A 15,390-nucleotide genomic window follows, 5' to 3' on the forward strand; every position below is an offset into this window, starting at 1 on the left:
GCTGTTTCTAGGGATGGGTACCAAATTAGGTACTTTAAAAGGTCTTCTGTAAAAAGTAGTAGGTACAAATTGACATAAAACCAAAAGGTACCATGTTTAGGTACCTAAATGCATCCTTGTGACTGTGAAGTGGAAGAGTAGGCAATTTTCCATGCTGGACATGAACACAGCATTACAAGGTTATATATTGAAGAATACATTTGTTAAATTGACATTATTTATATATATAATTAAGCAAATGAATATAAAAAAGTACCAAAAATCAATACCGTTGCGTACTGGTACTAATTCCCAGGTATCAGGCATCAGTACCGTATTGTTTCAAATGTGAAGGGACCCATCCCTAGCTCTTAGCCGGGTCTACACGTCTCCTTGTGTCTGCCTAGCATTCATCCACTTCAAGTCATTACAAGACAAAAATGCAAAAACGTTTGTTCCAAAACTGTCTCCAAAAATCTTCAAATGATGAATGTATCTTCACTTCGATGTAAACAAAAGTACAGGTAGGATACAGACACTGACTCTCTTAAAGCTACAGTAACTCCAATAAATTCAGAAACTGAAATTAAACATTATGTTAAAGTTTTAGCCATAGCAATAATAAATTATCTTGTTGACAAAAATATTTGGAAGTATGCTAAGGATAATATAAAAAAATGAATATTTACATCAAACTATAAAAAAAAAACCCCACAACAACCAGAACTTGTCTGATTCACCTTTTATGGCGTCACGGCCTTTGCTGCAAGGCCTTGGCTGTTGTCTTATCGCCCTCTGCTGGTCTGGCAGTGTGTTGCAATTACTTTTCTTTTTCTTCTCTAATGTCTCTGACATGGTTTGCATAATTTATCTGTGTCTTTGGCCTTTGACAGAAACGCAGACCATCAATTGGTCGCAGGAAACATTTAGTTCCCTGGGATGTTTTACCAGGAACCATAAGTTTCTGGACCTTTTGCTCAAAAAACTTATTTTCTGATCTTGTTTTAAGTTGTGTAGAAACATAACAACACTGTAATCTGACTTTTCTTAATGGTTAACTAAGATTCTATCCCCTTTATATAAAAATCCCCACAGCTGTTGTACAATCCTTTCTTCAGAGCCATGAACCGTCAGCGAACAGAGGACACCTGAGATGTCACACTCAGTGGATGTGTTGTTTTGACAGCAGGTAACACATCTGGAAAGTTCCATTCTCAGGATGTAAAGTAACCTGTTGGAACATGCCCACTTTCCTCTCTCCACCTCTGAATGCCCCCCTGCTCCGCCTCAGGCGCCGTGACCCCCTCTGTGGTTTCCAGCCCTGTGACTGACAGCTACCCGTTTCACCTCTGTCTTAATTACGCTCAATTTACCTGCCTGAAAATACTTCAAAGAGAGCTTACACACACACACAGAAAGCTTCTTACCATAGCACTTCCTTTTCTGCGTGACCAGCTGAGGGGCTGAATGAAAGGATGGAGACTAATCCTGCTGCTCGGAGGCTTTTTTACCTCGGCGTGTCACTCAGAGGCTTTTTATAAGGCTCTGTTTGGGAATGTGTGATTTACACGTCGCTCAGAGCCTCTTTGTGTTTAATGCGCGGTTGTGTATGCTCATAAACCTTTTGCATTGGAGCTTGTGTGTGAAAATGAGTGTGTGTCTTTGAAGTCCTCACACCTGTTGGAGGCTGCCATGAGAGCGGGCTGTGATTCATCAGATGAGTAGCGTGGCGGAAAAGCTCCAGGTCTGTTTACAACGCAAACACAAAGAAACAAGGGGTCAACAACGTGTCACACACCTCGCTGCACATGTTGTGTGTTCGTGCTTGTGATAACTGGGAGCAGAATAATGCTGTGCACTGATTCGATGATAATACTTAAATTTTGCTGCATGGGGAGAAAAGCTTGTTAGACATCAGGTTACTGTGAGAGATTAAGTTACACATTTAAAACAAAGTGTGGTGGCAACCTGAGAACTACAGCATACTGGGAAAGTTGTGTTTTTGTGTGGAAACTCTCAAGCTTTTCTTTGAGCTTTGATTCACTTTTTTTTATGTGTTTTAAGAAGTAAAGAGCTGCTTCTCTTCAGAGTGAAACTTGGCTGAATGTTACTTAATGTGGTGTTATAGAAAAACTTATAATCAGACTTTCAGTTTCAGACATGAATGCATTTTTATGTGTAGTAGAGCTGATTATCTTCACAGCAGAGTGTATGAAATTCTATATATAGTTTAAATCTCGTGAACTATTATCTAAAAGAGCAGATTCTTGAATTATTTAATTTTTAATGCGATGTCTCAGTTGTTTTATTCAAACTTTGAAATTTCACAAATTTGCAAATATATATTTTTTAAATAAATAAATTTGCTAAAATTTCAGCAAACATTCAAGTTTCAAAAATTTGAAAAAAACTTGAAATTTCAATTACAACATTATGAGCAGCATTATCAAAAAATATAATTTTTAGTATTCTTCAGAAATTTATTTTTTTAACAAATTTTTGAAATTTTATTTTCTTTAAAACATTTGCAACTTTTTGAAATTTCAGTCTTTATTGACACTTTTTACATTTTAAAACTTTAATTTTTTTTTTGACATTTTGCAATTTTTTGAATTTTACAAATTTTCTAAAAGTTTTGCAACTCCATAACATTTCAAAGTGCTTTTCAATTTTCGCATATTCATAACATTTCAATTTTTTTGCAAATTTATTGAATTTCATTTTTTTTTTTTTATTTTGGCAAAGTTTTTACATTCCAAGATTTTTTGGAGATTTTTGAAAAAAATCCCCAATACTTTTCTGATTTTTGAAAAAATAAACTGAATTTAAATTTTTGGAAAATTGGCATTTTTTTATGTTTCGGCAAAGATTTTAGATTTCAGATTTTTTTGTCACTTTTAAAAAAAAAAAACCCATTAAGTTCTAATTTATGAGAAAAAAAAAATCAATTTTGGGAAATTTTGGCATTTTTTTAAGGTTCCATAAATTTTTTTGATTTTTTTTTTTTTTTTCCAAAAATTGAATTTTAATTTTTGGAAATTTTGACATATCAATGTTTTGGCAAAGTTTTTTTTTTATTTTATTAAAAAAAAACTAACAAATTTCTAATTTTAAAAAAAAAAAAAAATTCTTTTGGTAATTTTTGCGTTTTTTTAATGTTTTTGGCAAAGTTTTTACATTTCAGAATTTTTTGCTATTTTTTTTTTTAAATTCACTTGAACTATGTGTAGAATTTTATACACTTTATAATGTTTATCGTGAAGATAAAATAGATTTTGTGGCTCCTGAGTGACTTCAATCCAGGTGAGCTGAGGTAAAATGGTTTATATCAAAGTAAAGATTGCCGACCCTTGTTCCAGAGTAACGACAGCTACATGGTTTTGTAAATGTACTGGTTGTCCCTCCTCTACTGTCTTTTTCTCAGTCTGACATGACAGCGTTCCTGTAGAAACACGAGTGGGTTGTAGAGGAGGAGTCGTCTTTATCCAGTCGAGCTGTCATGCAGGTTTCAGATCCTGTGGGAGAAAAGCTGCTCTGAAGTTCCTCTTGTTAAACTGAGTCCCTTTATTTCACAGAGCAGCTCAGGGATGCTGCAGGAGTAGAGACTGTAGACGTGAAGTATCTGTTTCTCTAAAATAACTCCTTTATTGGGAATAATGTTCTCTCCAACCTTGGAGTGCCTTTTTTGATCTCCCAGAAATAGAAACTCACTCCTCTTGATGTGGGAGAAGGAGAGAGTAAAATAGAAAGAGTTTGGCGACTAATTATGAAGGAAGCTATTCAGATTATTCAGATGCGTGCTCTGCCCCCCTCCCCTCCTCCCTCCAGGCAGTGAAGGGTCTTTTCTGTCCCCAGAGAGTGATGTCAGCACGGCCCATTGAAACCAGCCGCCGTGCGCTCAGAGATGAATGCCCTGGCTGAGCACAATGGCCCCAATTTGAATACCACGCGGATATATGCCAGATCGGAGCCCCAACAAAAGAAAGAGGGCTACTCCGCTCCCATTCAACCATGTTGTTATTTTATTAGAGTCGTAAATTTGCTCCAACAATTCCTAGCTTTTGTAGTTTTCAAGTGTTTATGGAGTTTGAAACACGTGGACGACCTGACCAGGTCTCCCCTTCTCTTTTGGACGGGATTTCTGTTTTCACTGGCTCCAAACTGAACGCTGTGTTTGTGTGTGACCGCAGATCTACACGGACTGGGCCAACCACTACCTTGCCAAGTCAGGACACAAGCGTCTGATCAAGGACCTGCAAACGGACGTCACGGATGGAGTGCTGCTGGCTGAGATCATTCAGGTCGTAGGTAAGAAAGCACACTTTTGGTTCCAGAGTCAGTGGGAGGGAAAGGAAAGTCGACTGACCTTCTAGGAACAGAAGGAGTCACAACTTCTGTGAGGGGACGAGAAACCCCAGCAACTAAAGACCAAGACCAAATAAAGAGCTGATGCTGCAGATCTGAACTGAATCACTCTGAGATCTGATGTCAGGAAATCCTTTTTCAGGGTAAATCCTGCAGATATACTTTCACTATCATGCACATGAGTAGTTTCCTCACAACCCAGAATCAATCATCTCAGATTTGTTCGGAGTGTGTTCGAAAAGTTTGATGCTTGTTTGCTCCTAAAACTTTCTACATTTATAGGACAGAATTAAAGGAACTTGATGTGTGAGAGATTTTTAACATTAATCGTATTCAGAATCAGAATCAGGTTTAATTGCCAAGTCCATTTGTACAAACAAGGAATTTGATGTGGTGTGTTGGTGCAACGATTAACATGAAAATAACATAATACAGATTTACTAGCTGTACACTCTGTAAAATAGAATAAAGAAAAAGTTAAAATATAAAATTTACATTTATACAAGTATATATATAGAGAAAGAAAATCTAAAAAACAATAGGAATATTTTTAGAAAAATACATAATCTTTGAATTAAAGATAAAACAGGTTGCACCAAAAGAGATAAACTACATTACCTAACCAAACACAGTAAGCCGCTAAAAACCTGACACAATAAACAAAATCAGAGGAATGGAAACTTGAAAAATGAGTGATTCATCATTTGACTGTTAAAGGTTAAATAAGTTAAATTTATCTATTTCCTTTAAATAATGAAAATAAAGAAAAAGAAATGACCCTAACCCAAATATAAGAGAGGTTTAAAAAAATTGCAAATATTTCAAAAAACATTTTCTAATAATTTAAAAAAATTTCAGCAACTTTTCAAATTTTCAAAAATTTGTAAAGACCTTAAATTTAATTTAAAGTACAATATTTTGAGCATTTTAATCAGTAAACATTATTAAATTCAAGTATTAGTTCAAAAATTTTGAAAGTTTTTGTAAATCCATTTAATTTCTTTTTTTAAACATCTGCAACTTTTTGAAATTTATTTTTTTCTTGACATTTTTACAGGTTATTTAAATTTTGAAAATATTTGACTTTTTTTCTGTTCAAGTTGTCCCCACTAAATTAAAAGTTTGTTCCATGTTGTCTTCTACATATAAATCAAAGCCATTCCTCAAACACTGATCTGTTTCCCTGAAAAGTTTACAACCACTTAATTTTCCTACCATATTAAAGCAGCTGTGAGGAGTATCAAAGTAATCTTTGCCTGATCATAATCCACACTTTAAAATAAGATTATCAGCACCAATATATAGGTAATTTCGAAATGCTTCTTCACAGCTTCCCAATTGGTCTCTATGACAACACCAGCTGACAAAGTTATTGAAGAGAGATCTGTGTTTTTCTCTGCTGAAAACGATTTCTGTGATTAATTTTGTTGTGGTGGTGGACACTGGAGCCTAACCGTCAGACAGAAAAAGGACAGAAGAGCAGAAGAAAGAGAAACAGAAGAGAGATAGAGCACGAGCCAAAGACTAAAAGGGCTAAGCTGTTTGTGCTAATGTTGATTCCAACCCACAATCGGCAGTTATTCTGCAGTGGTCTGTTCAAACTTGAGAGTCTATCAATAAAATGAAGAGTGAGGTTACGTTAGCTCTGATTGGTAGATGACTGGCAGGACATAACCAGGATTCACTAACGTTACACATTACAGACATGTTTCAGAGCTATGTACGGACGGCTGCTAAACTGCTGTACGAACTGACAGTTAGCTTGTTGTCACGTCAGCCTACAGATATGTTGTAGCAGTAGGCTGCTTGTAGCGCTACATATAGACCGCTACTGATGTACGGTACAAACTTACATTTGCTTGTTGCCATGTTTCAAACCGTAGTGCTACATAACTGTACTGATAAATACCTTACCTCGTCGCTTTGTATCCAGCAAAAAGTTGACAAAGAAAAAAAAAATGTGTTCCAAAACAAACACACACCTAGTTAAAAGTCACATTTTTACAACAGTGTGCGTGAGACTCCAGACCTGAAGGTGGCACTGCAGTCCAATTAAAACAGATCCTCCTCATAGCGTCTTTAAGTGTAAGAAGAAAAAAGAAAAATGTTTTCATCCTGGACCCCAAAAAGTTTTAGCTTAAGGTGCTCTTTGGATAAAGTCAGGAGAAACAAGACAAACATTCTTGTGTTGTGCAACAAAACTCCTCATGTTGACACAGCATGGTCATGTAGAGCTTTAAAGAAACTTCCCAGCATGTTGGTATCGAGCCTTCAGCAGGTCATCGACGTATATACTATATTTTGTTTTGTAGTATTGCACAGAAAGTTAGTGTACAATGACAATTAAGTCTAAAGTCTCAGTCGTGCAACTGCTAAAAGGACCGTAGCTTCCGCTTCATCGTCTGGCCCAAGTCCTGATGTTGCACTGACAAAAAATCAAATCTTGCATAATTTCTCATTACACTCAATTCAAATTACAAAATTCTGGCATTATTGATAAAATATGTTATTTCAAGGATAAAAATAAGGACTTTGTTGACTGAGACTAGTAAAAACAGCTGCTGATACTGTAAGGGCTGAGTAGGTTTCTGGAAAGAAGTACAACCTTTTTTTAACTAGAAATTTTAGGAGCATATTTTTATCATGATAGTTAATTTTATTTTTTGGTGTCTTTTATCTTCAAATAAGGTGTAATATCTTGATTTGTCTAGAAATTATGGCTCAATTTACAACAAATTAGACAAAAGTTGGATTTAGGCATTTTGCCATGTGAGTGTAAAAAGAGGAGGGGAACTGAGTAAGATGTTTATCATCTTTGCTTGTAGTAAAAGTGGGCGTCTCCTCCGTGTGTCTGACCCTCGTGCTCCTCTGTATCATCATCAGTCTTGTCATTGGGTCTGACTGCCCTCGGCCTGAAGGCTGGAGCAGACCGCCACCAGCTGACCGGTGACTCAGCGCGTCACTGACTCTCTGCTCGTAGCACTTCCTCATGAGTCTGACCCACATTTCTGTTTCCGTCAGCGCGCTGTGAGCAGCTTCATCCTGCAGACTGAAGGCTCTCACTGTTCTCCTACTGTAGCTGCAGCATGTGACTCCTCTGGTACGGTTAGATCACATCAGCAGGTTCAGAGGGGACTTTATCTACTGTAAGCAGGATTCAATAACATCACATGCTTCAGGGGCTCAGTTTCTCTCATCATACCTTACAGTGAAAAACATGGAGCCTGTTTTTCTCTGTAACACCTTCAAATACCCTGATATAAATATCTCACATAAGCTTTAAAAGCTTATTATCCCTTTAAAGACTTCTATTCCAAGTCCATACAATATCTACATCCCAACAGCTGAGCAGCTCTAATATTAAAGCAGCAACCACTCACCTGTTCTGCTGCCTCCTCGCCTCGCCGCCTGCCGCCTCCGCTGGGAAAACTTCACACCACACAATCATCAGTGAAACTGGAGCAGCCTGCTGGTGCCGGATGTGGCACCTGTTTAACTGTTTGACCTACTCACACGTACAGTCTGGATAATAATAGAGGAGGAAAAACTGCACATGAAGGTCGTCTTTAAAGTTCTGATGAGTCTACTTGGAGTTTGATGTCTTGGTTTTCTTAAAGACCTCTTTATGAAGTCTGACGGCAGTTTGTCACTTTAACTGTGTGAATCAAAGCAGCTTAATGTCTCTGCTTGTGTTATTTTTACACTTGGTCTCACTTAATTAGCTTGAAGTTGAAATGTGTAACGTAAAATTAAAGTCTCAGAGGGTGTGACCACACTGTGCAGTTTTCAGGAAGCATACGAACCGAAGTCTGCCAAAATGTTCAACCATCAATCATTTTAATGTGTTTATACACTTTCTTAAGCTGTTATTAAACGTTCAGACCGCTCTGAGATGTTTACCCTGGTACTTTATTTTATTCTAAGTTGTTAGGAATCACTTAAAACTTCTCTTTATCTTTCACTCCAAAGTTCTTTATCACTAATAATTGGACAGAAAAAAAATAAAATAAAAATAAAAAGTAAAACGTAAAAATAATACTTATAATAATAAAAAATAATATTGATAATACAGCTATCAAACCAATATTTTTTTTAAAAATAAATAAGTAAATAAATAAATAGAAATAGAGAAATAAATGAAAATAAAAAATAGATAAATAAATAAGTAAATAAATAAATAAATAAAATAGATAAATACAAATAAGAATAGATAAATAAATAATAAAAAGTAATAAAAAGAAACAAAAAGTAAATAAAAAGGGAAATAATCCAGTTAAAATGAATGAATAAATAAATGGATAGTTTAAAAAAATAGATAAATTAATAGAATATTCAGTTTGGTATTCAAACATTTTTTATTATATGTTTACATTCTTATAAATTGCTTTTTTAAGCATTTTTATTCCATATTGTCAATACATTTGAATTGTTACGCTCTGATTTCAGAATCAAATGCATGAGATAAAATAAACTAAAAGATCTTGGCTCTTAGATGTATAATTTAGCTGAATACTGCACTGCTGCGCCAGTGTGGTTTGACACCATGACTCAGGCTGAAAACTGCTTACTCAGTCAAACAAAGTGTTGATTTTTTTTCTTTATCTTTTTAAAGATAACACTGTGATAAGCTCAGATACATGCAGTAGTACCTTTAGAGGATTTAGTGTCAATCAGTGTTGCCAACTTTGCTCGTTTGTTGCTGTTTTTAATGACTTTTTTAGACCACTTGAATGACTTTTTGAAGCACGTTTTTCTTGAGTTATTGAAAACTTTACCCACTCATTTCAGCTACACACAACAAATTTTTGCAAATTTAGTGATGATGCCATTTAGTGGCTTCTGGCGACTTTTAAAATAGCCAATAGCTGCTTTCCTTACTGAGGAGCGGCAGTAGAAATGGTGCGTTCAACAACTCCTAAATCAGCTCTCGGCCTCTTTTTGTGATGCATTAACCTCCTGACATTTGTCCGATGAGCTGCACCTGTATGCTTAGCTCAAAGGTGGTTGCTCAAACTTAGGCCCCATTTACAAGATAATTTATCTGAAATCGCTGTAGTAAGCATGCCAGACCTGTAGGTGGCACTATAACTGTCTTGTCAAGAAACGTCTTTAGGTAGATCTCCACTGAAGTAGAGTGGAGTCAATCATCTGGTGTATTGGTGAATGCTAAGAGCAGAAGTGGAGCAACAGATGCTCATTTTGTTAAAGACAGTCAGTGGATTCAGCAGATTCAGCAGCACAAGCTCAACATGGTAGACCACCACAATCGTAACGACGGTACTGTTGGACTGTTGAATGGGCTTGCGTGATGTCAGCGTTCCAAAACGCAGCAATACTTTTGTGTTCATCCTAAAAAATGCTACTTAAGAACTTTTCCTTTCTGTATTTGTCATTTAGCATAACTAAAGTACGGTGGTGTTGTATTTTCCCACCATGGAAGCAGGAGGAAACAGGAAGATGTTGCAGAGCTTATCCACGGTATGCCACAAGGGACAAAATGGCGTGATTTGAATAAGAAAAAAAGAAAAAAATGACTACATGATTCTCAAACCTTAATCACATCCAGAGTCATATGATCACATGATTTATAACTGCCCTACATAAAATCTTTACTTGAACGATTCAGTGAAAGTGATCTGAGAAAAAAAGAAAAGATCACAAAAACAAACAAATCTTTGCTCCTCACTGAAACCCATGACTGAATTGAATAAAAAAATACATCTTTCTTTTGATTTATATTTTTGATATGTGTCTTCAAACCATACTTGTTTAAACTAAAGAGATGATAAAACAGTAAACAAGAAGATAAAAACAGAGCAAGGTCAAAGGTCAAAAGTCGTCATCGCTTTTTCTAAGAGGTCACAATCCAAACGGTTTTGGAGTTCCTGTCTAACATCATCTTCTTTAAGTTGAGGAAGCATCAGCTGGAGATAGGAAGAGTCATATTAGAGGATAGAGCAGTGTTGATGAGCTGTAAAGACAGTTTCTCACAGTGTAGGTGGCACAGCACAAAGCCCTGACACGGAGCTGCGTCGTGGGCCTCAGCGGGCCTCCTGGTGCAGGGGGCCGTGCTGTTGGCACAGTTGTCAGCTGTGAGCTGATGACCGTGTCTCAGCTGCTGTGGGCTGGGCCTCTATTAGACGAGAGGAATCTTTGACAGCACACACACACACACAAACACACACACACACCCTCAAACACGCCTCCCTTTAAAAAGAAGCAGCACAGCACACACCTCTGTCAGGCCCCCAGCGGCCTCATTCCCATTTGCTGTGACCAGATAGTGTTTCATGTCTCAGTGGGAGGGGTGTGAAGCGTGAGGGGGGTCAGAGTCACCGGTGTGAACACCTCTGCTCTCCTCTCAGTCAGCCACAGTCTGTGGACACACACACACACACACACACGCGGATACCCACTGGAAATAAAAGCGGATTACATTCAAGAGTTTTTATTCACTCGTCTCTGATTCTTCCTCTTCTCCGTCTCTCCTCAGCCAACGAGAAGATCGACGACATCAATGGCTGTCCAAAGAGCCGTTCTCAGATGGTGAGTGACCCTTGATGTTTGTTTTGGCAGCACGTTGTGAAATTCACCTCTCTGTGTTTGTGTGCGGGGTACCACGCCTCTTTGATGTCAGATCCCAGAGACTCCTGCGGCCCTCTCTGGGAGCTGCTCGCAGGAGTCACTGCTGAAAACTTGGTCCATTTATTTTTACTTTTGTGGTCTCTTTGTGGGCTGCAGCCCGATAAACCTCTGGCTCAGGCTCCTGGCAGCTGAAAGCATCAGGCTTTGGTTTTTGGGGGGCCACACTGGCCTCGTCTTGTTACACATGAAAAAGAGGCGGCGTTCCTCTGATCTCCGGGAGCGAAAGCAGGCAGAGATCGGCGCCGATGACAAAGAAAATGTTTGCAGACAGTTGTGATGTTATTGTGTCTGCTGTGACATTTAGCAGAAAGTGGAGTGGGCTTCTCTTTGGAGCGCTGCTGGTGGGATTTCAGTGTTTTCACAGTTTGCTGCTCTCTGTGGGAAGCCGGCCGGCAGCGCTCGGGGCAGGGCTGCCCTCAGCTGAATGTGAAGGGTCGTAAATTGGGCCAGTGTGCCAGCTGAGGGGGCTATTTTTGGCCAGCAGCCAGACTGCCGAAGCCTCCCAAAGCAGCAGACACACACACAGAGGCAGATACACACCCATACAGTTAACAACTGAGGAGGATGTGGAAGACAGCTGATCCCTGAACTCTTTTAGATATCACAAGCTAACATACCCACACGGACCTGCACGACTATACTTATGGGGACATGCTGTGGTTCAGAATGATTTTCAGTTCTTTTTTGAGTATTTTGTGGTCCTCCTCTTTCATGTTTTGATTGGACTCTGTTTTTACATCCTCTCATGTTACGCGTGAGTGCAGATACTGGTTTTGTTCTTTTTGTTGAGGCCTTTATGGGCCATAAACCTCTAAGGGTGGGACATAATATTGATATAATAATATATTATCATCCTGACTCTTGTAATACAACTCTTGTACTAATATTACCAAATATCATTATTCTAAAGATGATGTAGCGCAGACTTCATTTATTTTCAAATTAGACATTTCATTTCTTCACTTTGTCCATGTTTCCCTTTCCTCCCTTCTACCCTGCCATTGGATGACATTTTAGTTTTAAAACTTCATCAAAAATCTCTGATATCCAAAATGTATGATGTTGTCATACATTTTGGGGATAACCTTTTTAATAAAACTAAAATTGCTTGGGAACAAGAGTTGGGGGTAAATTTTACAGGCCAGTGGTTGGATAAAGCTATCCATTGCATAAGTAGAGATGGGTACCCTTCACATTTGAAACGATACGGTACCGATGCCTGATACCTGGCGATACGGTACCAGTACTCAACGGTACCAGTTTTTGGGTACTTTTTGGGGTTTACGTGATTGAAAATATCAATTTGTTTAATATAAAAAAATATATTTATTTTCTTAATTTAACATATTTATTGTTCAATACATAACCTTGCAATGCTGTGTTCATGTCCAGCATGGAAAATCGCCTACTCTTCCACTCCCTTACAGTCACACGGATGCGTTTAGGTACCTAAACATGGTACCTTTTGATTTTACATGAATCGGTATCTTGTACTTTTGACAGAATTTGGTCGGTACTAGGGCTGCACGATATGGCTAAAATCCTATATCTCAATACACGATATATATCTCGATATTCTGATTGCTCCTCTGAATCACTATATTAATGTTAAATCCAACCCTTTTATGCATAAAATGACATCAGTATAATGATTCAAGCAGACCTTTTTGTTGGATTTTTTAAAATTTAAATGCAAAAAGAGGAAAATCTTAATCAGGTGAAGTTCAGCAAACCTTTTATTTTAAACCAAACTTTATGTAGTTACATATTTTTAGCTCCAGTAAAATAATTCATTCAGTTTTATTCAACTGGCTGATTATATTATATTATATTATATTATATTATATTATATTATATTATATTATATTATATTATATTGTATTATATTATATTATATTATATTATATTATATTATATTATATTATATTATATTATATTATATTATATTATATTGTATTATATTATATTATATTATATTGTATTATATTATATTATATTATATTATATTATATTGTATTATATTATACTATATTGTATTATATTATATTATATTATATTATATTATATTATATTATATTATATTATATTATATTATATTGTATTATATTATATTATATTATATTATGTTATATTATATTATATTATATTATATTATATTATATTATATTGTATTATGTTATATTATATTATATTGTATTATATTATATTATATTATATTATATTATATTATATTATATTATATTATATTATATTATATTATATTATATTGTATTATGTTAGATTATATTATATTACATTACATTATATTACATTTTATTTTTTTATATTATATTATATTTTATTATATTTTATCTTGAAAATGTCAAGAACTGAAGTTGGAGATAATATTACTTTCATTTTCATAAATCAACTACCTGGATAATGTTGGTCATGCTGAAAGGACTCCAGTGACTTCAGTCTTTGAGCCTGGGGTCTGGTTGAACTGTATTGCATTTGAGTTTGTCTTCTGATAATTTCACAGCTAGCAGTATTTTGGTATTCAGCTGTAAAATAGCATCAAACTCAACAGTCATCGTGTTTCGAGCAGTGCACAGCTGATTGCCGTGACTAAATGGCACTCAGAGGAGGGGGGACAGAGCACGCTGAAAAGTGAAAGTCAAAGACATGTCACGTTCGTTTCTCGTTGTGGAGAGTTGGGAGAGAATCAGGGATCATACAGGCAGCAAAGGAAACCCAAGTAAACAACTAAACTTTAGAAAACAAGCCCCGGTAACCCACAACCCGCGACTTTCTTCTCTCCTCTCCTAATACCAAATCACGCATGCACAGGAAAATTTTCCTGGGTGGGCGGGGGAGCATGGTGCTCGCTGTGAGAGGAGCACCAGCTGAGCAGCAGAGAGTTAAACGAGCGAATCACTGAAGAGAATTACATTCCGACGTCCGAAAACATTTAGGTTACTGTTTATACTCACTGGTTGTGATATAGCCGTTTCATATATCTTACATGCAAAAACCTGCGATACATAAAATATATTCGATATATCCCCCAGCCCTAATTTACCCATCACTCTGTCCAACTCAGTCCTCAGGGGTGTGTGTGTAGGTCTGAGCTCAGATGTTACAGTTTGTGTGAGTGTCTCTGGATCACTGTGTATAATCTCAGCTGGTTTGTCATCTTTAAAACTCAATCTGAAGCACTCAAGCAGTGCTGAGGGCAGGTGCAACCACACTCATTATGCAAATATCTGCTTTGTGTGCTGTATTACAGTCAAAACAAGCACACACACACACACAGCAGCACACACATCCTGAGAGTTTGAGTTGGCAGCTGAGGCGGAAAGGATACGAGAGCCGGATTTTACTTCACTTAATTTTATCACATTAAAATCCCAAAGCTTTCGAAGCTGCTGCCAATTACCAGCACTTCACTTCTAACCTCCAACAACCTCCGTCTGTAAAAGAATCAACATGGAGATGTGTGGCATCATCATGGGAGCAGAGCTCACGCTAGCTGATTAGCATGTTTGCTAACCGGGCCGGTGTAAGAGGCTGTTTTTACAACTGTCACATCCTCGTTAAACAGACCCCCATCAGCGGGTCGTTCCTCTGCCTAGTAAATCTCCCTGACTCTGTGTGTGTGTGTGTGTGTGTGTGTGTGTGTGTGTGTGTGTGTGTGTGTGTGTGTGTATTCAGCCCTGAGTGAGGGTGTTGAGTTGACGCTGAGCTGTTAAAACCACACAGGATGCCACTCTCACACACACACACACACACACAAACACAAACAGGTCCCCTCGTCCAACAACTCCATCATTCCCACCAGCTTCTGTCCCATCAGCCTTTTCCCCGGTTGATGACTCGAGCACATGGTTTTATTTTTATCCAGGGATGAATTAAGTCTTTGTCTCAGATGAAGAAGTTACTTCAAGGTAAGTAGGACAAGACCTTAAATAATCTTAATTAATGATTCAACTGGCCAGTTAATGTTTGATCAAAGAGCGCGGGACTTTCTGCTTTCTGTGTGTGTGTAAGACAGAGAGGAAGAGAAATCCCCGTCTGTGTCAGCTGGTGATCTCATGACGGGCTGAAAACTACCGAGCAATCCCCGTCAGTGTATCGTGGAAACAAAACACAACAAACATGAAGTTCATACCTCCATTGTTGGCAAAACAACAAAACAGAAAAACAACCGCCTCAGGTTTTCAAGGAATTAGAGAAACCCGTACAGATACATCTCAGCAGTGAAGGCCGTCACATGAGAGGCAGTGAGGGGATCCTGCTAGATACAAGAGAGTGATTACTTTTTCTTGATAAGTCAGATATTCATTAGTCCCTCCTTTCAGAGACAGTATGGCACAAAAGAGTTCGACTGATACATCTGTTGGCTTATAATCAGGCCGATGT

The 15,390-nt window shown here is 37.3% G+C and overlaps 1 protein-coding gene across 9 annotated transcripts in view; it reads left to right on the forward strand.

Moving 5' to 3' along the window:
• nav2a (neuron navigator 2a) overlaps positions 1-15,390 on the forward strand; it is a 178,210-nt gene that overhangs the window by 41,331 nt on the left and 121,489 nt on the right. For all 9 annotated transcript variants that reach the window (XM_074665694.1, XM_074665696.1, XM_074665697.1 and 6 more), the window contains exons 2-3: positions 4,170-4,287; positions 10,838-10,890. In XM_074665694.1, coding sequence (XP_074521795.1) covers positions 4,170-4,287; positions 10,838-10,890 — 171 coding nt within the window. The remainder of the gene's footprint in view (positions 1-4,169; positions 4,288-10,837; positions 10,891-15,390) is intronic.

This window comes from Halichoeres trimaculatus, unplaced genomic scaffold (genome assembly GCF_033239565.1).
Source record: "Halichoeres trimaculatus isolate MK-OKI-2021-1 unplaced genomic scaffold, fHalTri1.1 fHalTri1_scaffold_3, whole genome shotgun sequence".
NCBI classification, from domain to species: Eukaryota; Metazoa; Chordata; class Actinopteri; order Labriformes; family Labridae; genus Halichoeres; species Halichoeres trimaculatus.